This window comes from Tursiops truncatus, chromosome 13 (assembly GCF_011762595.2).
Source record: "Tursiops truncatus isolate mTurTru1 chromosome 13, mTurTru1.mat.Y, whole genome shotgun sequence".
In the NCBI taxonomy this organism is placed as follows: domain Eukaryota; kingdom Metazoa; phylum Chordata; class Mammalia; order Artiodactyla; family Delphinidae; genus Tursiops; species Tursiops truncatus.
In genome coordinates this window covers 51,046,836-51,072,915 of record NC_047046.1, presented here as the reverse complement: position 1 = coordinate 51,072,915, position 26,080 = coordinate 51,046,836, and the positions used below count along the sequence as shown (strand labels likewise).

Here is a 26,080-nt window from a genome sequence, read left to right as displayed (position 1 = left end):
AACAACTGACACTGCAGAAATACAAAGGATCATAAGAGATTACTACAAGCAACCATATGCCAATAAAATGGACAACCGGGAAGAAATGGACAAATTCTTAGAAAAGCACAACCTTCCAAGACTGAACCAGGAAGAAATAGAAAATATAAAGAGACCGGTCACAAGCACTGAAACTGGAACTGTGATTAAAAATCTTCCAGCAAACAAAAGCCCAGTACCAGATGGCTTCACAGGCGAATTCTATCAAACATTTAGAGAGGAGCTAACACCTATCCTTTTCAAACTCTTCCAAAATATAGCAGAGGGAGGAACACTCCCAAACTCATTCTATGAGGCTACCATCACCCTGGTACCAAAACCAGACAAAGATGTCACAATGAAAGAAAACTACAGGCCAATATCACTGATGAACGTAGATGCAAAAATCCTCAACAAAATAAAGGAAACAGAATCCAACAGCACATTAAAAGGATCATACACCATGATCAAATGCAGTTTATCCCAGAAATGCAAGGATTCTTCAGTATACACAAATTAATCAATGTGATAAACCGTATTAACAAATTGAAGGAGAAAAACCATCATCTCAATAGATGCAGAAAAAGTTTTTGACAAAATTCAACACCCATTTATGATAAAAAAAAAAAAAAAAACAACCCTCCAGAAAGTAGGCATAGAGGGAACTTACCTCAACATAATAAAGGTCATATATGACAAACCCAAAGAACATTGTTCTCAATGGTGAAAAACTGAAACCATTTCCTCTAAGATCAGGAACAAGACAAAGGTGCCCACACTCACAACTATTATTCAACATAGTCTTGGAAGTTTTAGCCACAGCAATCAGAGAAGAAAAATAAATAAAAGGACTCCAACTCGGAAAAGAAGAAGTAAAGCTGTCACTGTTTGCAGATGACATGATACAAAACATAGAGAATCCTAAAGATACTACCAGAAAACTACTAGAGCTAATCAATAAATTTGGTAAAGTTGCAGGACACAAAATTAATGCACAGAAATCCCTTGCATTCCTATACACTAATGATGAAAAATCTGAAAGAGAATTTAAGGAAACATTCCCATTTACCATTGCAACAAAAAGAAAATGCCTAGAAATAAACCTACCTAAGGAGACAAAAGACCTGTATGCAGAAAACTATTAGGACGCTGATGAAAGAAAGATGATACAAACAGATGGAGAGATATACCATGTTCTTGGATTGGAAGAATCAACATTGTGAAAATGACTAGACTACCCAAAGCAATCTACAGATTTGATGCAATCCCTATCAAACTACCAATGGCATTTTTCACATTTTCAGAACTAGAACAAAAAGTTGCACAATTTGTATGGAAAAACAAAAGAGCCTGAATAGCCAAAGCAATCTTGAGAAAGAAAAACGGAGCTGGAGGAATCAGGCTCCCAGATGTCACACTGTATTACAAAGCTACAGTAATCAAGACAGTATGGTACTGGCCCCAAAACAGAAATATAGATCAATGGAACAGGATAGAAGCCCAGAGATAAACCCATGCACATATGGTCACCTTATCTTTGATAAAGGAGGCAAGAATATACAATGGAGGAAAGACAGCCTCCTCAATAAGTGATACTGGGAAAACTGGACAGCTACATGTAAAAGAATGAAGTTAGAACACTCCCTAACACCATACACAAAAATAAACTCAAAATGGATTAAAGACCTAAATGTAAGGCAAGACACTATAAAAGTCTTAGAGGAAAACATAGCAGAACACTCTATGACATAAATCAACCGTAAGATCCTTTTTGACCCACCTCCTAGAGAAATGGAAATAAAAACAAAAATAAACAAATGGGACCTAATGAAACTTCAAAGCTTTTGCACAGCAAAGGAAACCATAAACAAGACGAAAAGACAGCACTCAGAATGGGAGAAAATATTTGCAAATGAAGGAACTGACAAAAGGATTAATCTCCAAAATATACAAGCAGCTCATGCAGCTCAATATCCAAAAAGCAAACAACCCAATCCAAAAATGGGCAGAAGACTTAAATTGACATTTCTCCAAAGAAGATATACTGATTACATTAAAGGATGCTTAACATCACTAATCATTAGAGAAATGCAAATCAAAACTACAATGAGGTATCACCTCACAATGGTCAGAATGGCCATCAACAAAACATCTACAAACAATAAATGCTGGAGAGGGTGTGGAGAAAAGGGAACCCTCTTGCACTGTTGGTGGGAATGTAAATGGATACAGCCACTATGGAGAACAGTATGGAGGTTCCTTAAAAACAAAATAGAACTACCATACAACCCACCAGTCCCACTACTGGGCATATACCCTGAGAAAACCATAATTCAAAAAGAGTCATGTACCACAGTGTTCATTGCAGCTCTGTTTACAATAGCCAGGACATAGAAGCAACCTAAGTGTCCATCATCGGATGAATGGATAAAGAGGATGTGGCACATATATACAATGGAATATTACTCAGCCATAAAAAGAAACGAAATTGAGTTATTTGTAGTGAAGTGGATGGGCCTAGAGACTGTCGTACAGAGTGAAGTAAGTCAGAAAGAGAAAAACAAATACTGTATGCTAACATATATATGGGATCTAAAAAAAAAAAAAAAAAAAAAAAGGTTCTGAAGAACCTAGGGGCAGGACAGGAATAAAGACGCAGACGTAGAGCATGGACTTGAGGACACAGGGAGGGGGAAGGGTAAGCTGGGACGAAGTGAGAGAGTGGCATGGACATATATACACTACCAAATGTAAAAGAGATAGCTAGTGGGAAGCAGCTGCGTAGCACAGGGAGATCAGCTCGGTGCTTTGTGACCATCTAGAGGGGTAGGATAGGGAGGGTGGGAGGGAGATGCAAGAGGGAGGAGATATGGGGATATATGTACATGTATAGCTGATTCACTTTGTTATACAGCAGAAACTAACACACCATTGTAAAGCAATTATAGTCCAATAAAGATGTTAAAAAAAAAGTACTAATTTGTTTTACCTTTCTTCTGTGGTCTCTCTCACAACTTGTTACAGTGTTTTATCTGTTTGCTACTTGATGCTGTTCTAGGAAAAATTAGAACTTTAAATTATTAGTGTTAATTTTATCATTGCTCTTTCTATTGTGCTATTCCAGTTTTTAGTGCAGCTATAGAGCATTTAACTCATGTACAGCATCACCAAAATTTACACAATTATTACTTTATACCTTTTGTATGCATATATGTTTCATTCTTATCAGAACAGTGGAAACAACACGCAAAAGTAGCTCAACTGATATTTCACTTCCTGATATGTACACATTCTATCAACACTCTGAACTTACTGATGACTAAGGAAGGACTGAAAGAGAAATTTTGAGCTGCCCTATGTTTTCCTTCTGTGTCATCATTTCAGCGTAAGTGGCTGGCTAATACAGGAAAGTAACATGAGTAAAAAAGGGAATGTTTGGGTGCCATGGTCATTCATGCTTCCTAGAATGCCATTACCTTCTTTTTGCATTCAAATCAAGTCTGGTTCAAATAGAAAGTATGACCTTTTGGGGCCCTTGTGTCCCCATTTTCTCAGTTGTAGACATAACATGCTTGCCTTGTACTTAACTCTGAACCTCCCTGGACTCTCATGTATGGTGGGCCCACTAGAATTCTGTGCTCACGAGAATCACGATGGCTGTAAATGAAAGAGGTGGTAAGGAACAGTGGACACACATATTGCACATATCTCCTCTGCTCACGTGTATGCTTGTCTCATCACGCTTGACTTACAAAACACAAGTTCAAAGATAAAACTAAGAATTTCAAGGCAGTAACAGGAGAGCATTAAAGCAAGTGTGAGGCCTTCTGAGTGTGGAGCTCTGTGTGACTTCACAGGTCACATGCCCATGAAGCTGGCCCTGGTGAAGGGGGAAGGGAGCATTCCTGGCCAAAGGCTTCAGACAATGCATAGGTTGAGTGGGTTACATGGGGAAAAAGCTCACAAGGATACTAATGTTTTGAAACTAAAGCAATTAAAGTGGCAATAGGCGCTACTATAAATCAACTGCCCAGGAAAAAGACTCTATGCTGGAATTACAGAAAGAGAATAAATGGCAGGATGCTTCACGATGCCTTGACGTAGGTAAGACTGCGTGAAGTGCCACATCATCATGCTGCTTGCGTCCTACAGCAGGGAAGTACCCAAGCCAAGGATAGGCATGACAAGGGGCAGCCTGCATAGGATAATCCACAGAATATGGGTTATTCCTGTGCTCCCCAAAGGTGGGCATGCATCAGTGTCACTGGAATTGTGTGTAGAAAATAAGATGCATAGATCCCACTCCAGACCTACTAAATCAAAATTGCAAGGAAAGATTCCAAGCATCAGGGCTTTTAATCAACCACAATGACGACAGTAATGTTCACTGACTCTGAAACTTTCTACTTAATGGGCCTGGGTGGTTTTGCTTTCATTGCAGGAGAAGAACTCAAAATGTTTTTAATCCAGTGAAGCATATACAATGACTGGAAGAGAAGAACCAAGGGACCTTTTAGTTTCTGTATGAAATACATCCATTTTTAAAACTTTATATTATGGAGAATTTTAAACATTTACAAAGATAGAATAGTATAATGAATCCTCATGTATCCATCACCCAGTTTCAACAATTATCAGCTTATGACCAATCATATTTATCTATACCCCTGTGCTTTATCCCTTTAATTTTAATTTTTAAATAATTCCATTTTAACTTACCTGTTGATTTAAGTTATACTTCTGTGCATTATATTTTAGCAGTTGCTCTAGAGATTACAATATGTATTCTTAACTTTTTTTCTGTTCAATACAGTAGCCATTTATATATACATAGGGTCCCTGGTAGCCATATTTGTGTAGTATAACTCTGCCTCCTTGACTACAGTTGACTGACACTGGGAGAGTACCAATCCAAATTGGAATCTTGTGATTAATTTCCTTTGGCTTAAGCCAACGCAGACTGGATTCTGCTTTTCCCACCAAGCATTCTCTGATTAACACATCAGCCTTCATTATGGAGTTACTGTGAAGATTAAATACACAGGTAAGAACTCAAAGTTTAGTCCCTTCTTCCTTTGTAACGCGACTGTAACCTTTCTTTCTAGCCGTTAACTTTCTACATGAGCCATCTGGCTCTGCCTACTGATCCTCTCACTTTGCTTCCTAAACACCAGTGGGGTTCTCCTTCTGTGACTTTATACCTATAATTTCCTACCTGCCAGTGCTAGCCAGTTGTGCCACGACTTCCTTCCAAGGTCCAGCTCCAGTCTACCTCCACCTCAAAGCTTCTGAGAAGCTGAGCTCACAAGGAGAGCCCACTCTAGGGGGGAGCACTTCATGCCTGTACCACTCAGTTAACTTTTAATCATCTTGCCTTGTTTCCTCTGTGTCCTCAGTGGTAGTTGAGATGGGGGCCTTAATTTACCAGTGCAAGCTGTGCTGCTTATTGTGAAACCACGTGAAATATTAGATTAAACTTAATTCATAATTTTGTGCTAAATCAGGAGCTGCCACATACTTAAATCCAGGATAGACCAATAGAACGGACTACCAAATAATGAGAAGAAAAGTTGTGAAAATGCTGTTAGTTTAAATGTTCATTTAAATCCTCAAAATGCAACCAGTGCTTTATTTTAGAGGCAAGGCAGCTCAGAGACCACCTCTCTCAGGAGACCCTGTTATGTGATATGTTGCTGCTATGCCAATGTTTTGGCATCCAAACAGTCTCTTCCAGACTGCCTCTTGCCACTCACTGGCTGTGACTCAGAAATCTTTTATCAGACAATGTCCCTCTGTTTGTGGTTTCAGAAGTGGGATGTTTGTGGGCACACATCCTTATGTTTCGTATAGCACCCAACACCCAGGCCTTGTCCAGTACCCACCTTGGTAGAGGCAGCACTTCAAATAAACGCAGCCATCTAACTGGATGTTTGCCAATATCCAACCAATTCGTCTCACGTGGACAAACTCATATTGAGAGAAGGCCTCCCAGATGATAAGGGTGAAATGCAGTAGTGAGGACCATGGTGAAAGCAATACAAGAACGAAGTGATGCTTTGTAAAGCTTTATTACAGGGTGGATTTAGCTGTTGGAGATGTGTTCTTGGCCACGGCGTATATCACTGGGTCACGCGTACAGCCTTGATGTGGACTCTGCTGAGGAGAGTGCACATCCTCTAGGTGGGGTATGTAGGGAGAGAAGAGTGCGTATCTGATGGCAGTGAACATCAATCACAGAATTCTCCACTGAGGACAAGAACTCCCAAGGCTCAGGGCACAATGTAGGCAGGCAATGGACATAGCTTCTTAGACACTGTACTTAAGTTCTTGATAGAACAGCAGTCCAGAGCAATTCTATACACAATTTCACATAAAAACTTCCTTTTTGTAAAATGAATAAACAGCAACAAAGTACATAAAAGGATGTGATCTCTCAGACCTGTGATATCCAGTACTGTACAGTAGTGACTAACCACAGGTAGCCATTAAACGTAAATAAAATTCTGCTCGTCTCTCTAGTCCCACTTCAAGTGTTGCGTAATCATGTATGTCTAGTGGCTTCCATATTGGAATAGGGCACATATAGAACATTTCCAGCATCACAGTTCTGTTGGGCAGCCCTGTCTTAGACCACGCATGGCTTGTTTTTACATAACAAATCTCAGAATAACTGCTGCAAAGCCTTTTCATAACATGCTATATTCAACAAAGAACAGGGACATTTACTCGATTTAATATACTTTTGTAAGATACAGCATCCTTTCATCCTTTGTTTTTACAACCCCTGGCTCACATGGAAGGCCAGGGATGAGTCAGCATGCCACTGCATACCTTGGAAAAGGGCCCATTTCTCTGGCTGCAGAGTGGCCAGTGTGGGTTCTGGGCTTTGCCCCACATTGTAGCCAAAGGCCCGGGAGCAGCTCAGCCTCTAGGGCTCTGCACGGTCTCCAGCATGGAAAGCTGAGGTAAATAAAGGTACAAATTTTCTACATCTTAAAGCAGTTCATCTCCTCTGCCCTCCCAGGAAGCAGGTGGGCCTGACTGAGAACACACTCCCAAGTTCAGAAGTAATCACTCAAGAAGTCACATTTCTCAAATCACTTTCTCTTCCTCTACAGATCAGTTACCTTTTTCTTTTTTCACAGCATGAAGAGTGGCAAAGAATACCTCGGAGAGCAACCAGAGCAGGGACACAAACAGCCCTCAGAATAGTTCAAGACCAACATAGACACCTCGTCCCTCAAGCAAAAGCTGCACAGTGAGGGGCAATCTATTAAGGGCAAGATTAAACCTCTGGGAAAACAGCTTACCTTTACCAAGGCTCCAGTTCCCAACTTTATACCTTTAAACTGTTTTTTCTTTAAATGAGGTCATCCCTTGGGAGAGACGGAGACACAGATTACACTTGAGGATCTCTGTTTAAATCTCTGGTGGTTCCTGAGGCACACCTGCTCCCATAGGTGGCTCTAGACCATGGCCACACAGGTTCTAGACAGAGTGTTGGGATTCTAGAATATAGGCTTGTTGATTGAACAACTTAATAAGAAAAACTATTTTCCTTTAAACATGAGATTCTAAAACAGACTGCTGTGACCTTAATTACCATCCTCACAAATCACGTTTTTGGCCATTTAAAAAAATGGGAAATCACCTTCAATATTATAATATCAAGAATAGGAAAAATTCAATCAAGCACAAGACAAATTTAAAAATTAGTCTTACAACATTCTTCTATAAACACAAGCTTATAAAGCTTAATTTAACCCAAAGGTGAACTTCCATTTACAGATGTTGATTTAGGGAGTTGTTTAAACTTCTGTAACCTTTACAAATTTCAGGACAAGTTCTTCTTCCATAGAGAGACAAGTTGTTTTTTTATACCACCTACTGACGGGCTTCTAGATCAGAGCCCATCTTCCACTGAGACTGCATATCTGAGGATGGTTTACACTGGGAATGGACTCCTTTATTCCCTTGTCACTTCCAATCTTAGGCCTAATGTTCTGAGCCAAGAAGCGCTCTGATGTTGGTTGAATTCCTCTAATTCTGTAGCCAGGTCTACCACCAGCTGCTGTGTGCTGAGCTCCAGTCAAAATGACCTAAATCAGCATACCATCAAGGACACCATTTTTTTCTGAGGCTGGATAGAACAGCTACAAAAGCTTGCCCAGGCATCCATCTCTTTCTGTATAGCAACATTTTAGATTCTTATTTGAAACTTGGGGTTTACAAAAATATAATTTTTCCATTGGGTAGTCAATTCAAATGTTTTTTGGAAGGGGTGACTGCTTCTGTCTCCTAGCCCACTGCCGTGCCCAGAAGTGTCTGGCTGTCACCCTGTGGAACCCCCCTCCCAGAAAGCAGCACAGGGTTAAAAAGCATTTCTAGGCAGAGTCTCTCTGAAGGAAAATGAGACTTCTGGTCTGTTTTCTGAAAGAGCAATAGCCAAGGCCTCTGCTTAGCTAGGCCAACTGAATAGTCCAAGTACTGCAGTGACCTATCGCAGTCCAAGAAAGCCTGCCTCTCACAGAGGAACAGAAGGTGTCCTACTTACCTCGTGGTGGATTTAATGCCATACCTTTAATGTGCTGCGCCAATCCTCTGTGGAATATCTTTATTTTCTTCCAGTTTTATTTAGATATAATTGACATATAGCCCTGTGTATGTTTAAAGTATACAGCCTAATGATTTGACTTACATACATCATGAAATGATTACACAGTAAGTTTAGTGAACATCCATCCTCTCATATAGATGCAAAATTAAAGAAACAGAAAAAAAGTATTTTTTTCTTGTGATAAGAATTCGTAGGATTTACTCTCTTAACAACTTCATATATAATATATAGCAGTGTTAATTATATTTATCATGTACGTTACATCCCTAGGACTTATTTACCTTATCTGGAAGCTTGTACCTTTTGACTGCCTTCATCCAATTCCTCCTCCCCCCACCTGCTGCCTCTGGTAACCACAGATCTGATCTCTTTTTCTAAGAGTTTGTTTTGAAGTATAATTGGCCTATAACACCATGTTAGTTTTTTCCTAGTGTACAACACAGTGATTCAATATTTCTATACATTTCAAAATGATCACAAGTCTAGTTACCATCTGTCACCATACAAAAATATTATGTGATTATTGACTATATTCCCCACACTGTATATTTCATACCTGTGACTCATTTATTTTATAACTGGAAGTTTGTACCTCTTAATTTCCCTCACCTTCCCCCAACTCCTTCCCCCAACTCCTTCCCCTCTGGCAAACACCTGTTTGTTCTCTGTATCTATGAGTCTGTTTCTGTTTTGTTTGTTCATTTGTTTTCATGTATAGATTTCACATTAAAGTAAAATCATATGGTATTTGTCATTCTGTCTAACTTATTTCACTTAGCATAATACCCTCTAGGTCCATCCATGTTGTCACAATTGGCAAGATTTCATTCTTTTTTTATGGCTGAGTAACATTCTATTGTGTGTGTGTGTGTGAATAAATAAATATATATATATATATATATATATATATATATATATATATATATATATATATATATATACCACATCTTCTTTATTCATTCATCTATTGATGGGAACTTAGGTTGCTTCTATATTTTTAGCTATCGTAAGTAATGCTGCAATAAACATAGGGGTGCATATATCTTTTCTAATTAGTGTTTTTGTTTTCTTCAGATAAATACCCAGAAGTGGAGTTGCTAGATCATATGGTAGTTCTACTTCTAATTTTTTGAGGACCCTATATACTGTTTTCCATAGTGGCTACATCAATTTACATTCCCAGCAACAAGGTTTCCCTTTTCTCCACATTCTCCCCAATACTTATTTGTTGTCTTTTTTAGGGTATATCTTCTTTTTTTTTTTTTTTTTTTGCGGTATGCGGCCCTCTCACTGTCGTGGCCTCTCCCGTTGCGGAGCACAGGCTCCGGACGACGCGCAGGCTCAGCGGTCATGGCTCACAGGCCCAGCCTCTCTGCGGCATGTGGGATCTTCCCAGACCGGGACACTAACCCGTGTCCCCTGCATCGGCAGGAGGACTCTCAACCACTGCGCCACCAGGGAAGCCCCTGTTGTCTTTTTTTTAATAGTTATCCTGACAGGTATGAGATGATATCTCATTGTAGTTTTGATTTGCACTTGTCTGATGATTAGTGATGTTGAGCATCTTTTCAGGTGCCTATTGACCATTTGTATGTCTTCTTTGGAAAAATGTCTATTCGGGTCCTCTGCCCCTTTTTTTAAACTGTTATTTATTTATTTTTGGCCATGCCATGCAGCTTGTGGGATCTTAGCTCCCCAACCAGGGATCGAACCTGCACCCCCTGCATTGGAAGCATGGAGTCCTAGCCACTGGACAACCATGGAGGTCCCCTCTGCCCATTTTTTAATCAGGTTTTTTTTCTTTTTTTTATGTTGAGCTGCAGGAGCTCTTTGGATATTTTGGATATTAACCACTTATCAGGTATATTGTTTGCAAATGTCTTCCCACACTCAGTAGGTGGTCTTTTCATTTTGTTCATAGTTTCTCTCCCTGTGCAAAAGCTTTTTAGTTTGATGTAGTCCCATTTGTTTATTCTGTTTCCCTTGCCTGAGCACAAAAAAAAAAAAAAAAAAAAAAAAAAAAAGTCAAAGACCATACTGCCTGTTTTCTTCTAGAAGTTTTATGGTTTCAGGTCTTACATTTAAATCTTTAATCCATTTTGAATTTATTTTTGTGCATGGTGTGAGAGTAGTCCAGGTTGATTATTTTGCATGTAGCTGTCCAATTTTCCCAACACTATTAATTTAAAATGCTATATTTTCCCCATTGTATATTCATGCCTCCTTTGTTGTAGATTAATTATGACAATGTAAGTGTGGCATTTCTGGGCTCTCTTTTCTGTTCCATTGATCTATGTGTCTGTTTTTGTGCCAGTACCATACTGTTTTGATGACTGTAGCTTTGCAGTATAGTTTGAAATCAGGGCGTGTGATACTTCCAACTTTGTTCTTCTTTCTCATGATTGTTTTAGCTATTCAGTGTCTTTTGTGTTTCCATACAAATTTTAGAATTATTTGTTTTACTGCTGTGAAAAATGCCATTGGTATTTTGATAGGGATTGCAATGAATCTGTAGATTGCCGTGAGTAGTATAGTTGTTTTAACAGTATTCTTCCAATCCATAAGCATGGTATATCTTTGTGCACCCTCCCCTCCATCCCCAAATCCCTCAGTGTTATTTTTTAAATAGAAAGTAAAAACCTTAAGACTCCAAAGAAACCAAAACCCAGGCATCTTTAAAGTATTTGCCTTTCTTTACCAGCAGTTTTGTAATTTCAACCCAGATTAAGAAATAGACACAAGAATATATATGGTGGTGACCAGCACAATTAGCAACAGCATCTCACAAGTGTGAAGTATCATTCACTTTAATGCTTCTCAAAAGTCTTTTAGAGAAATTTAACCTCTTGAATTAAAAACACTAATAGAGGCAGCCAGAATGAGTGGCGACAAGGAGAGAGGAAGTGAGCAATAGAAAAAAATCCTTCAGATTCACTAAAAACTACTAAACCAATTCCCAATAAAAAGAGACACGCTTTACCTAGCTGTAACCAAGAAATTAGTTGACCTAGCTTACTCCCTCTAAGAATTTTTTAATCCCTAAAATAAAATTAACATTAGATTTATTCAGTCACTTCCTTCCAAATGTGACCTTTTATTCTAAAGCAGTAACTCTCAGCAGAACACCAGGGGCCCCCGGAAGGGCATCAAAGTATTTGTTCACTAAATGGTGAAAAAAAAAAATGCGTCTTCCTTCTGCTTGCCCATCACAATCCCCAGTGATACAGATATTCCACGTTAATATTCAGTGTCGAGGCTCTCATAAACTACTAAACCACATGCAGAATATTATACGTTATTTAGAACCATAAGGAAATAAACATTGATACTCTATGCACCCTTTTCAATAAAGTGATTAAATAAACTCAATTGTCTGGAATATACAGACCTAACTCTTGTAGGTTCCACACTGGGGGGCTCACATGCATCATGTATTATTTGACAAATGCCCGCTTGAAAGAGCTCCCTGTCTCCCTGATAGTGGAGATGCAGAAGATGGGGGGGGGGGGACAGTCACAGAAGCCTGTGGGGTGAATATATTATCTTCAGCTCTTTAGACTATAGGACTGCATCCTGTCTCTAAATCACATTTGCCCAGATTCAGGAATGCACGGTCACAGAGGTTTTGAAAGTGAGGCACAGGGGACTTCCCTGGTGGCATGGTGGTTAAGAATCTGCCTGCCAATGCAGGGCACACAGGTTCGAGACCTGGTCCGGGAAGATCGCACATGCCACGGAGCAACTAAGCCCGTGTGCCACAACTACTGAGCCTGCGCTCTAGAGCCCACGAGCCACAACTACTGAGCCTGAGTGCCACAACTACTGAAGTCCGCATGCCTAGAGCCCGTGCTCCACAACAAGAGAAGCCACCACAATAAGAAACCCGCGCACCGCAACGAATAGCAGCCCCCACTCGCTGCAACTAGAGAAAGCCCGCGTGCAGCAACGAAGACCCAACGCAGCCAAAAAATTAATTAATTAATTAATTTTTTAAAAGGCACAGATAGAATTGGTGACCTGATGATATTTTGGCACCGCCCCCATTGAATACCTGCTGCAATTGTTGACCCTTCCCTATTTTCAGAGGCAGAGTTTCTTCACAGGGAGCCATGTGACCCTGGGCTGAGGGTCTCTGTGGAGGGCTTGGCCACCACCTGGGCATCAAGCCCCTCAGCGTGGCTCTGCGGTTGCTGAGAGCTCCTCACTGCGCCTTGCCCTCTGGACACCTGAGCTGCTGATGACCTACACTTGAGTGCCAAGGACAACACTTCTGAAGTTCTCTGCAGGCAAAGCTTTAAATTTTCATTTTGTTTTGGTGACTTGGTAAATTTTTTTGAGAAAATGAATTTTTACATAACAAGCAAGTGAATGAGTTGCAGAACAGTTCAGATTTTTAAAATGCTACTCTAATTTTTGTTTCTACATCACGAAGGAGCAAAAACAAAGCACACGGGTAAGGCAATACACGTGAGGTTATTGCTAACTTGTACTGCCACGAAGATTGATGCCTAATTAATCTGGAGTTACAAAGAGCACATGTCAGTGCTTCTCACTCAATTAACAACAAAAAAAAAAGGAAACCCAAAGGGCCTGGAGGCCATTCCGAGCCACGGTCCTTCTGATGAACCCGAGAAAAGGCTAATTCAGAAGGGGGCTAGCCTATGGAGCCGTTTAAAGTCCTGCACCAGGAGAATGAAAATTTCCAGTTATGGCATTAAACTCTATTTATTTAGTATTTGAAACATGGTGTACATTTCTGAATTTGTATAAACATTTAGTACATCTAAAATCCACAACTGGTAGACAACCTGTGTTTTCTTTTGTGTACAATTTCGGAGTTTACGTCTGGATATTCTGGTGTTATGGAGAGACCCAGTCTGTGAACCTAATCAAACTGCCTCATGACCATAGTAACTGTGACAGAAGTGATTTGCTCCTTAAAAGGGCTGTTCCTTGCACAGAAAAGGTGTCACGCTTTGGAACTACTAAGCCAGGTGTCAAGGAAACAAGAGAAACACAGCTGACATGATGAAGAAAGTCTGTGAAGGGGACTCCAAGATCCATGTCAGTGCACAGCGGGCTACGCAAGTCAGTCGGTGACACCTAGGCATGGGCACCCCTTTCAGAACCTTTGGGTGTCAGAGTCTCCTCACCTCCCACCGGAGGGGTTCCTTCCAGCAGGAGCTTGCACTCTGCACGGGCACACACCTTAGGGCACCAGGGGGTCACAGCTGCAGCTCTGAGGTGCCCACCAGGCCCAGGGCTCTGGCTTCTTCCGGAGTCAGGCCGCTCTTCAGGGTCCTCCGCACTGCAGCGGCGCCGGCAGACCAGAGGCGAAGGGACAAGAAGAGAAGGCGGTGTTAGCAACCAGGCACGTGGCAGTCAGGCCACAGGCCTCCTTCCCCCGAAGGACTCCCAGAGGAGTCACAGCGCTCACGGACACTTGGTCCCGTCCTACTCCTGCTGAAGTGCCCTGGCTGGCTGGCCACCAGGGCAGGGAAAATCTAGGGGCTGCCAGGGACTGACCTGAAGATGACACAGGCACTGACCTGGAAAGTCAGGCAGATAGGGGACCTCGTAAGAGGAGGGGGTGGGGAGGAGAGGCCCACCCTCATGAGGTGTCTGAGAAATGGTGCAAACTACAAAATGCAGGTGGCATGTTGAGAGCTCAGCCTTTCCCAGCATAAGGAGCGTATCAGAGCTGGAAAAGGAATTACTGAGCATAGGAAAATGCAAATTCCAGTGATGCAAATTAGGTAAAATAATCCCGCAAATCTGCAGGGACATACCTCTGTAGAGGCCCCGCAGCAAGGCATTAACGGAACCCGGCGCAAGGGGTAGCTGTCAGGATGAGCTCTCCACGAGCATCAGGGTCTTAGTCTCAACTCATCAAAGGGCCTCTACAGAGAATAACCAGTGACTCCTCGTAGACTGGATGCCAAGGAGCAAACTGCCAAACTTCTGAGTGGATTTGGGGGATGTTCTCTGTGAAACACACAAGGCTCAAGGAGGACCAGTGACCTCCCCGCCCTGAGGTTTACAACTGGCAGCTGGAGGCACACTCATATTTAACTGACTTAGAATTGGCTTATGTTTAGCCTGACATTATGGGTTTTCCATTGTTTAGTGTTGATCAATTTCGATGTCAAAATAAAGGCTGAATAAGGCTGCACGATGAGGCAGCTGCCCCTTCCAAGACTGGTCCTTTCATTTGAAAGGTTCCTAATTACATTTTCCTTAGTTGATAAATTGTATTTGGCCTACTCTGTATGGAAGTCATACAGAGTTTTGGGTATTCTATTTTCAGAAGAGATGTGTTACAGATCTACCATCTACCATAAATCCTCAGTCAGCTGGAGTCCCTGAGATCCTCAGGGAAGGCCCTTGACCAGAATGTGGAGAAAGTAAAGCTCACCCTTAGTGTTTTCCCACCTTCCTTGCCAGACCTAATTCCCCATGCCCCCTCTATGACAAGAGGGCCTGTGTCCTCCGAGGCCTCCCCAGAGGTGAGGGTCCCACCTCGTGTGTCTGCAGCAACGCCCAAATCGACGCCTCCCCTGGGCAAAAGCCCACGTAGCCCACGGACAAAGAATCGGAAAGAGCTAGGCCTCTGGTAGAATAAACAGCGGCTAATATCTACTAATAAATACTTTCTTCTCTCCCAGGAGTCAGCACTCTGATTGGGAGCCAACACCCGATCCATCAGTCTGTCAGTCAACAAATACTTCATGGAGAACCTATTGTGCGCTCAGCACTTTAACTCAAAGAATGGACACACTTAGGGAAGATTCACAGACATTAAGCATGGGTTTATAGATGCACAAAGCTCTGTGGTGAGGGGTACCCTCAGATCATGCCACCGCACGTTGCTGTATTTTCAAGCCCAGCTCAGGGCCCTAGAGCCACCCGTCCGCAGCTGCTCCTACACTGGCTAACCCTCCCGCAACCCCGGACCCCTTGGGCTCCAGACTGAGTATTTAACTCATCCAGACAAAATGTTTGGCTCCAGAGCCTTGGCTGGAGGCAGACTGCATTTAACTGAGTAATGGAATTCGTTCTATGGGGCGGCAATAAAAATACTAGTTTGTAATACCCTTTATGTTCTTTAAACACTCCTTCAAGTGTTTGTTAAAGAAAGATAATAACTTTAATGGCAGAAAACAAGATGAAATATTTCTCATCCTTGACAAGGACTGCTGAGACCTCTTATCCAAGATCCAAAATTCTGCCTGAATAAGTCCATGCTGCACTAGGAGGGCATCTTACGTTTCCTTAGCAGCAGGAGGTGGCACGGGCTAGGAACCACACCTTTGTGCCTTGAGGTATACACACGTGGCCAAATGACCACAGAAGACTCCACGAACTGACGGCATTGAAAGATGCCTCTTACAGTTCTGTTCACATGTCTGCTTTAGCCCTAGAACTATAGGGTTCAGTTCATGTAAATACTTGAGTGAGGACCCTGGCACCTTACGGAACAGGCAATAACCTGCTAATAGATATGGGCATCGGGCCAGCCTGTCTGGGACCAGCTCAGAGAACAGAACAAAGGTTAATGGTGCTGCACCAGCCTTGCTGCCCTCAGCCTCACGGTCTACTCGCAGCTTTGATGCACGAGACCCCTGAGGACCCTCCTGCCCACTCCAGCCTGGGCTTTCCTCTGCTGTGGGGAAAAGCCAGTATAAGTGAAGGTCCCTTTGCTTGCCAGATGTGTCCCTGAAAGGCAGGTATTCATAGAAAAATCGGCCCCGTTTATGGAGCCCTACTTTCTGTGGGCCTTCACGACAATTCAGATAAATTCTCCCAGAAATACATTAACCCTGAAAAGGACCTTAAGAATTTGAACCCTTCCCTTGTTAAAGACTCTTGAAAGAAGGTATGAAATGAAGGTAATCAGTTGAAATCAGTTTTGTACCCTGATTCCAGTCCTGCATGCAAAGGGCCTGTTACGGTGTCTGTCCATCTACCTGCTCGTCAGTTAACTCATTCATTCAATAGACGTTACATGAGCCTCCACCTTGAGCCAAGTGTCCCACCAAGGAGGCCGGGAGCTGACAGGAACACGGAGTGAGGGGAAGGGCGCAGGGCAGCAGACCCTGTCCGCACAGGAGTTGGCTCTCACGCAGAAAGTTTCCAGAAAGCAAAAAAGGGCTGAGGACATATGAGAATGAGAGGACCAACACGCAGGAGCTGGCAGGATATGGAACATGCACAACAGGAACAAGCCTTCCATCAGATAGGGAATTCTCAACTAGCACTTCTCAAATGCTGGCAGGCGGGGGGCAGGGGGGAGGGGTGCAGGGGGGAGGGCTGGCTGACGTCTGATAAGATAACGTCCGGGCCCCTCTCCACTGCTCCCCCTTCCCGCTTCCCACTTGAATGCCCTGGCTGCAGCAGAGCTGCTCGCCAGCCTGTCACATGTGACAGCCTCCCCGCCCCGCAGCTGCTTAACAGAGAACAGGCCCTGGAAATGTTTATCCCTGTCTGCCTCGCGCTCCTTCCATAGATGGCATGGGGCACTTTGCCGGCACCAGCAGCCACTCGATGCCCCAGGCGCTTGGGACGGCTCTCACGATGTCAGCAGCGGGGTCTGACACAGAGGTGCCTCTGCTGTCAACACGCAGCACAGGGGGGTCTGGGGCTCACGGAAGAATCATAAGTTCGTTTTCTCTTACTTTCCCCCCTCCCTTGAATTGAAAAAAAATGTTTTGATCCTACAAAGTGCTCCCAGGCAACTCTTTGCTGATGTGCATCTGAGAATAATGGCAGTGGTGGCTGCCATTTCCTGAGCACTACCATGGATTCTCTCACCCTGTATCTGTGGAAACCCTATGAGATGGGGACTGTGCTCATCTCCCCAGGGAACGAGCAGCAGCGGCATAGAGAGATCGAGTCTCTGGCCCCTACGTACACAGTAAGGGGAAGAGAAGGATTGGGGCCAGGACGTTTGAATCAGAGCCCACCCTGGAAACAACTGTGCCCTGACGCGCCTGGCAGCACATGTTCTGACAGTCTTTCATGTTGATGGCAAATGGACCGAGTTTTACTTCCATGTGACGGAAACCCACATGTGTGCTCTTTCACCTTTGGATCACTGACAGGGTTGTTTTTTTTTTTTTTCATTTTTTGCACATAATGTCAAGCAATTTGGAAATAAGTTGTGTGTGTGTGTTTTGTTTTGTTTTGTTTTGTAATCCCGAAGATCCTAAAAATTGTTCTATCGAGTATACTAAGAGCACTGTGTCTAGGATGACAGGGGCTCATATCAGAACTTGAAGATGTTTGCTTCTTGGGATTGGGAGGTAACTGGCCCCACTGGTATTCAAATGCTGCTTGTCGATTTGTGCAGCCCTTGTTCCTGGAGGGACCTGTTTGCGACTGGAGAAAAACGGCAGGCCCAGTCCTGCCTCTTTGGACTTAAATACTGGGAATCGTTTTAAGGTGTATCATTCTTAGTGATTCGATGTTAGATATTCTATGGGATTTTCATGGGTTTGGGTTTTTTTGTTTTTTTGGTCAACGTCAATTATTTAACCATTTGGGTTATTTTTCTTACTTCCACCCTCCGTCATAAAATCCCATCCATTAAAAGAAGAGGTTTCCCAAATTGACAGCATTCTACAAACTAACTCACTGACTGGTACTTTTCAAAAGTGTCAAGGTCATGAAATGTCCTCCACAGATCAGAGGAGACTAAGGAGACAGGACGACAATGCAACGTGGGACCCTGGGTGGGATCGTGGAACAGAAAGAGGGCATTAGGGGGAAAATGCTGAAACCTGAGTCAAGCCTGCAGCTGAGTTAATTTTCTGATGCATTGTCCGACCGTGTGCAGGGTGTTAACATGACGGGAAGCTGGGTGAAGGATGTAAGGCAACGCTCTGTGCTATTTTTGTGACGTTTTTGTTAAGTCTAAAATTCTTTCAAAATCAAAAGCTAAGAAAATAAAACGTGGAATAATAATGACAAGAAGCCAAGGTTCCCAGACCTGGTTGATTTAAACTCGACTTCTTAGACTCAGCCTGGGCACAAAGACCCAAGGTCCCTGGGAGAGGCCCCGACAGTGCATTCTAACCTCCCCAGGAGATTCAGATCCCTGACTTAGAACACTGCCATCTGAGTGAGATGCGGGGAAAGGGGGCCGCTCATGAAGGCAACGGCCTTTGTGGTGATAGGGCTGAAGTCTCCGAATTCTGCCTAACCCGGAACTAAGTTCACTCATGCTGAGATGGCTCTCGGCAATATTATGGTATCAGGCGCTTTCTACAGCCACTGGTCCGGCCACGGTCTTGGCTGCGCAGTGCCCCTACCCCACTTCCCTCCTACACCTGTGGCTACGTTCACACCCAGTGCTCCTCAATAATCTCTTTGGTTCCTAGGTAAGCACTGAACAGAAAGCAATCAGTTGGAATGCAAAAGCAGACTGCTTCTTATGAGTCACGTTGTTGGGGAGGACAGGGAGAGGATGGAATCTGGCCTGGGTGGAAAGAAATGAAACAGTTCTCTCCATTGCTTTCTGAGCTCAGAGTTCTCAGCATTATTGCAAGTCCTGGGCAGGACAGAACTGCCTTCCCCCTTTCCAGATGAAGTCTAGCTGTTTAGTGCTTACTGGGATGTCACAACAATACTAGACACATACATTGCTAACAATCCAGGCTTCCGTGCACAGGGGCAAGCCATTGCACCAGTGTCCTGGGGGTAAAAAGAGAGGGGAAGATGGGTCTGGTCTACATTTACAGCAGGCCAAGTGAGGTGGACAATGGTGGACGAGGAGCCAGGAGGGTGACGGGAGCAAAGTGATAAGGGGGCAGGTGTGGTTTCTGTGCACAGGCTCATGGGTGACTTCCCTGGCAGCTCCTAAACGCTTGCAGGCAGCTTCACATTCCTACCATGTTTGGGACCCTTGGACAGAAGTGTGAAGGGAAGGAGGGTGCTGAGAACCCGTCATAGGTGCCCCGCTTAACCCTCAAAACCATCCCGGGAGGCTGGCACGACCGCCTTCACTGTATCAAAGAAGACTGAGGCTCAGTGAGGCCAAGCCATTTATACGGGAACAGTCTCCTCGGCTGTATGACTGTGCAAATTCCCAAGCATGGAACTGGATTCCATCTGAACTTGGCAGCAAAGGCAATGAACTACTGTAACCCCCTGCCAGTAAGGTGCTTGGCACTTTCCAAAGCACCCTTCCTAGAACCCTCTACTTTGCTCTTACGCAGGAAAGGCAAATTCTCAGGTTCCTCTTGTTTACTGATCCTCCCTCCTCCTCTTGAACTTCCACTCTGGGGAAAAAGGGTGCCTGGCATACAGACAGACACAGTGGAGGACACACAGCCAGCCTCCTTTTTCAAAGTGCTAGTTCCCAATTTGGAAGGGAGATTTGTCCGAAAATACAACAACCAGAGAGCCATTCAGGGCAGTGAGACCCTTCCAAGCTCTTCCGGCACCACCTGTCTAACCCCAAAGCTTCTACCTAAGCTTCTTTCCACATCAGAGTCCTGGCTACCAGCCTGACCCTGCTCTAGAGCAGGGGGCTGCTTCCACCCCCTTGGGCTTGGGTACAAGGCCCGTACACCCTTGTTTAGGACCTGTCTCCAGGTGACTTGGAGTCTGTTCTGATAGCACCTGCTCTGATCTGGGCCTCATTTCTCTCACCTGTCCACAGACTCAAACCCCTTCACAGTCCCTTTCCTGTGCCCATCCAGCCCGGCCTCCAAGACCTTCCCAATGCAGACCCAGGCTGCAAATGCCTTCCTTACTTCCCCATCTTCCTTTTCTAGTGACAAGGGCTTGACACCCACCATAGGTTTAAAGTCAGCCCCAGTGAATCTTAGAGCCGCTGTCAGCTCCATCCCCTCTGGTCACTGTAGTCCCGAAGCCTTACGTTGTTCCTCTAAAATGCAGTGACTCTCCACCTGGGTTTAGGGAAAAGATTTTGATTCTCTCTTGGACTTATTCTATTTATCCTCCTGTCATGTGTCCTGTACACAAGGGTGGCTGCCCTTAGCTGTCTTTAGAGGAGGAATCAGTCCAGCTTTAATGAGCTCGAAGAATAATGAGGCACTGAGTAAATAGTAATGATGTTGAGAAGACAAAAATTTGATTGAGAAACTTTGGTCCTTTCCACTAACATCTTATTTTACTGTATTCTAAGAGCATCCGTTTTAAAGTCTCTGGCCCATTCCATTGTCCCTATAAAAGAATATAAAATTTTTAAGTAGGGAAGAACTATGTAAATAACATGCAGGGAAATTTTTCTTAATGGGATTAGTGGGAAAATTCCTGAACATTTTCAAATACCACTTTGGAAAATTAGAGACAACTAAACTAAGCTGAGTGCTGATCAGTTCCAGGGATCAAGCTAATATTTTGTGAGGCATATCTCCCATTTTCCCTAAAACAGATTCAATATTTTTTTTTTCAGATTCGTTCGTTCTCCTTCTCCACGGAATCCTACTTAACAGATAGCATGGCAACACCCTCAATATTCTGTAAAATAAGATTTTAGTTATATCGAATCAACGTGAATATGTCACATGCCTTTCAAGAGGACTGTCGAAGCCTCATAAGAGATGGGGTGAGATGAGCGCCTGAAGTCAAGTCAGAGTTCAGTGTTCCTTTCCTAGCAGCCCCTAGAATCAGGCTTCTGGCCCTTCCCATTGAGAAACTGTTCTTATGTCGCTAAGACACTGTTAGATTATTTGTAGGTCACATCGAAGTGATTGCATTTTTAAAGAAATATAGCCCTGAGCCCAAAACTGCATGGTCACGTCACAGGTGGGGCCCAGACTCCCCTTGAAGAGAAACTCAACAGGAGAGGGGGCATTCAGCCTCTCTAGCAGGAAAGAGAAAAAGGCCAACTATGAGTCCCTAATCCCTGCTCTGCTCTGTGATAGTCCAGGGTAATGGCTCCATGCAGACAGCCAGCTGGGCAGGGACCCTCTTCCGAAGTTGGGTCCCACAGAAAAGAACACAAGGGGTCCTTTTCTTCCCCAGGCCCCAGGCCCGTCCTGCAGAATCACAGTGGGAAGGAGATCTCAGATGCCCGTCAGCTTCAGGGTTTTCTAGGGAAGACCAACATCCGGGAGGCCTAAGAGAACAAGTAGCCCCGGGACAAAGGACTTGCCCCAGTATGATGAAAAAAGAAACCCAAATAAGAAGAAAACAAAGAGCTTGGAGAACGCTCTCCTTGGCCATCTCCACCAGCCGACTCGAGAGCCGTGGCCAGAATCTGGGGAAGCATATGAGGCGTGTTGTGTTGACATTTCACAGGCTAGAAATCAACTGGACAATTCGCAACATTTTACTTAATGAGACCCCGATGGCACCAGCTGGGAAAACAACAGAAGGGGCAGAGCCTGGGAACCTGCGAGTCCATTACGGTGCCCTCGGTGCGTCCCAACTGGCTGCATATTTCAGGCTTTAAGCAGGACATTTGGTGGATGTAGGCCTAGCCACCAGCATCAAACACAAAAGCAGATGTTTTAAGCATCTCAGAGGATTCTTGAGGGGCTTGCAGGTCATACATTTCTAGGTTATGAGCTGGATTCTGTTTGGTTTCTTACAATAGCTGGACTATTATTGTCTTTAGCCAAATGAGGTATAGCCCAAATATGCTGGTTATTCGTTTATCCACTTGCCACATGGCCACCATTACACAATCAAATCAAACGCAGCATCGTTTCAGGGTGAGGCCCCAGCCCAACACTTCACATCGATTTTGCAAACTGTTTTTTTCTCATTCCTTTAACTTCTTATGAAAAGCTAGAGTTTACATCCCTTTATATTAGAAATCAAAGTAACTTCCCCCATCTTACATTTCTGTGGATGGTGCCATTACTAATTAATTAAACCTGCTACAGATAAACATTTACATACATGCAGTGCTGTATTTGTTGTAGTAACTGCATCACAGGACAAAATGTGTTGGGCTAAATAAAAAGAATATAGGGCTGTTTTGCATAAGATTGGAATGGAAACGATACCACAGGAAATTATTTTATGTCAACCACAAAAACAGGCAAAATTTCTCTCTGGCCAGCTTGAAGAGGAAAACTCATTATGACTGTGTTATTGTTCCCAGTGACATTCTGTGTCTCTCTAAGAATCTGGTTCTCTCCAGACCAGAGGGCAGGGCCAACACTCTTTGCCAACACAGACATGTAACCTATAGGAGGAGTACATACCCTGGGCCAGGCCCCTCTCAGGCAATCTCCTTTTCTGAGGTCCCTGACCCAACCCTGCCCACCTTCTGGAGGGCACTCCCTGACCTGGCATCCTTTCTCAACTCCTCTCCCGTGGTCTGATTCCCCACATGCTTTTCCCAGCTCCTCCCAGTGGAGACTCTTGCACTAAGGTTGCCCACTGCAGGAAGGCCAGGCGTTAACTGGTGCAAAACTCCTGCCCACTGCAGGAAGGCCAGGCGTTAACTGGTGCAAAACTTCTGCCAATGGTTTAGAGGAGGGCAATAAAGGGCAAATGCTGAAGATAATCTACTTAAGGCACCTGAAAAAGCCTCTCATAAGTTTCATTTAAAAAACTATTTAAGAAAGAGATTTCTGTTCACGAAAAAGAGCAAGAGAAAAACAGGCAAATGGTATGGACAAGCCATACACAAAAGAAGAGATGCAAATCACGAGAGGCTCGACCTTCCTAGTACACTAGCAGGGGAAAGTAAGCTAAAACCATAAGGAATACTATTTCACACGCTTCAGACAGGCAAAAAGCCAAGTGCTTTGCTGGCCTGGCCTGGAGCATGCAGTGTGGAGAGAGTGTGGGTCAGCCTCACCCCTTTGGAGATGAGTTTGCTCCCCAAGATGTGCACACCTGGGGATCCTGCAGTTCCAGTCCTGGCCTCATACCCCGTTGACCCCCTCCATGTTATCGTGCATGGGGTCCCCTGGGGATCTTGTTAAATGCAGATTCTGAATCAGTTGCCCTGGAGAGGTCCCCATGAATATGCATTTCTAACCAGCCTCCAAGAGGTGCCCATACTGTCTGAGGAACAACTTTAAATAGCAAGTCCCTAGCCAAGTTCTTACATGGGAGCACCAAGAGAATGGCAAAGAATTCACAGCAGCACCAGGAAATAGTGAAATGTCGGAAAAAATAAATGTAAAGGTCTTAGATATTGATGTTGGAGCCCACAAACATATTTCTGAAGATGTAAAAAGCCAGTGCCCCTGAATGACAGTTTTCCATTCAAGAAACAGAGGGAATGCGGCAGGGGGCGCACAGAGTGGAACAAGAGTCCTTCTCCTAAGGCCACTAATCACCCAAGGGGCCTGGGCAGGGCCCAACCGCAGAGGTTCTCAGGTGGTCAGCTTGGGTACAGCCCAGACATCTGGAATTTTTAAAGCTCTGCAGAAAGTTCTAATGTGCAGCCACGGTTGAGAGCCACAGTTCAAGAAGTTACTCAGGGGCTTCCCTGGTGGCACAGTGGTTGAGAATCTGCCTGCTAATGCAGGGGACACGGGTTCGAGCCTCGGTCTGGGAAGATCCCACATGCCGCGGAGCAACTAGGCCCGTGAGCCACAACTACTGAGCCTGCGCGTCTGGAGCCTGTGCTCCGCAACAAGAGAGGCCGCGATAGTGAGAGGCCTGCGCACCGCGATGAAGAGCGGCCCCCGCTTGCCACAACTAGAGAAAGCCCTCGCACGGAAACGAAGATGCAACACAGCAAAAATTAAAGTCTTTAAAAAAAAAAAAAAGTTACTCAAAGTGTGTACCAGCAGGATGGACCTCATCTAGGAGTGTGGTGAAAACAGACTCTCAGCCACCCATCTCACTGAATGAGAATCACATCCCCCAGTCCCAGCCCCCAAGTTCTGTGGTTTGAGAAACTCTGCTTCTCCCTGGTGGAAGCGTCAAGTGATACTTTCTTTTCTGGGGAAAAATCCTGTCAGAATCTAAAGCCAATGATATGAAAGGAGCAGGGTCCGAGAGTCTGCAGCAATTTGGTTTAGTGTTCTTTACCCTGGAAACAAGCATGTCAACGGGTCAAACAGAACCAAGGCGTCCAAAATATGCAGCCCAAAACTCAGTCACCTCTTGTACGAATCTCAAAGGTGGCAGCGCCTGGGGGGCTCTGAGTATGAGTTCTTACTGAACTCCTGCCTCCTGACAGCCACTCTCCCTCCTTTCATTTTTGGGAGCCAGGAAATGAGGAGGCAGCCAGATTTCCTCTTTACAAAACATCATAAATCCCTGTCCTAGGGATTGACCTTCAGTGACCAGCACCAGACCAAAGCCTGGGGGCTGAGGTCTCTTCTGAAATGCACTAGGGCCACGGCCATGAAGGCAGATGTCAAAGGTTCAGAGAACCCTGCTTCTCTACAGTGAGCCATCCCTGTGAGAGTCAGCATGGTGCCCACAGAGGCAACTCCACACCCGTCATTCGGCGGATAGGGGCAGGTAACAGGCTGAGACTACAAGGGCGAATAAGTCGCTTTGAATCCTCTGTTTGGTAGGAACAAAACACAACTGGTGAACCTAGGCTAACATGAACTATTTTAAGCATCCTAAGGACCAAAAATCGCTTGCTACCCCTGGTTTCACCTTCAGCATGTTCATGAGCAGCAGTGAACCCCTGGGGGAACAGTCTCCAGCCCAGAAAGTAGCCCCTGATGCTGGGTGAGGGACAATAATATGGCCTCAGCAAAGCATCCAGGGCAGTACTTGGCAACGGGTCCCACTGTGCCCACCCCTGCACATCAGAGTCATCTAAGGGCCTTCCACACCTTCCTGGGGACAAAGTGTGAATTGGGGGAGGCCTGACCAGAAATAGCAAATACACTGGACAGGTGGCTGCAGCATCCCTCCTCCCTAGTGGCCAATGCCGACTGTCCAGCACGAACTCTTTTGCCGATGGGCACAGGTGGGCCCTCGGGGCACCACTGACAACTCACCGGAGCCCACCCCTGAGTCCCTGCCCTTCCTGGGTCATACAGAACTGGAGGGCTGGTCCCTGCAGGCAGAGTCCCACATCCCAACTCCAAGGCACTTACGAGACTTCCGGTTGGCCCGGGAGCGCTTCCTCTCCCGCGGCACCACTCGCTGACTGGGCACTTGGGTGGCTGACTTGACGATGCGGTCCATGATCTCATCAGCTGCATCATCCGTGACATTAGGCGAGTCATCCATTCCCATGGTCCACGAACTAGTGGATCCTGAAGAATTAAACAACCAGAGAGCACGAGGTACTCAGAGAGAAGGAAAACACAGCACTGCTCCTGAAGCAGCCAAGCTCATCAGCCACAGAGCACAGCAGAGGCCAGAGCCAGGGTTGAGCCTCCTGATGGATCTAAGGGTGTTCCCCCGTCCCCACTGCAGGGGCACCACAGTGACCTGTGACCATCACCCTCCAGATTCTGACCTCCCATGAGTCCATACCTGGGGCCCTTACGTCATACTACCCTGTCACACAGCTGTGTTGTCATCTCTCACTGT

General features: G+C 44.6%; 2 protein-coding genes across 10 annotated transcripts in view; one reads left to right on the top strand and one right to left on the bottom strand.

The window, feature by feature from the left end:
* TPGS2 (tubulin polyglutamylase complex subunit 2) overlaps nt 1–21,150 on the top strand; it is a 77,757-nt gene extending 56,607 nt beyond the window's left edge. Inside the window, exon 5 of one of the 2 annotated variants that reach the window (XM_073790672.1) lies at nt 21,057–21,150. In XM_073790672.1, the coding sequence (XP_073646773.1) occupies nt 21,057–21,100 (44 nt within the window). In that variant the 3' untranslated portion in view covers nt 21,101–21,150. Of the gene's footprint in view, nt 1–7,163; nt 7,304–21,056 lie in introns of those variants that run through there. The other variant, XM_073790673.1, reaches the window with a different exon arrangement.
* The window catches only part of FHOD3 (formin homology 2 domain containing 3), a 493,863-nt gene continuing 477,284 nt past the window's right edge, over nt 9,502–26,080 (bottom strand). For all 8 annotated transcript variants that reach the window (XM_073790663.1, XM_073790659.1, XM_073790662.1 and 5 more), the window contains 2 exons: nt 25,639–25,800; nt 9,502–13,943 (listed from right to left, as the gene is read on the bottom strand). In XM_073790663.1, the coding sequence (XP_073646764.1) occupies nt 13,929–13,943; nt 25,639–25,800 (177 nt within the window). In that variant the 3' untranslated portion in view covers nt 9,502–13,928. The remainder of the gene's footprint in view (nt 13,944–25,638; nt 25,801–26,080) is intronic.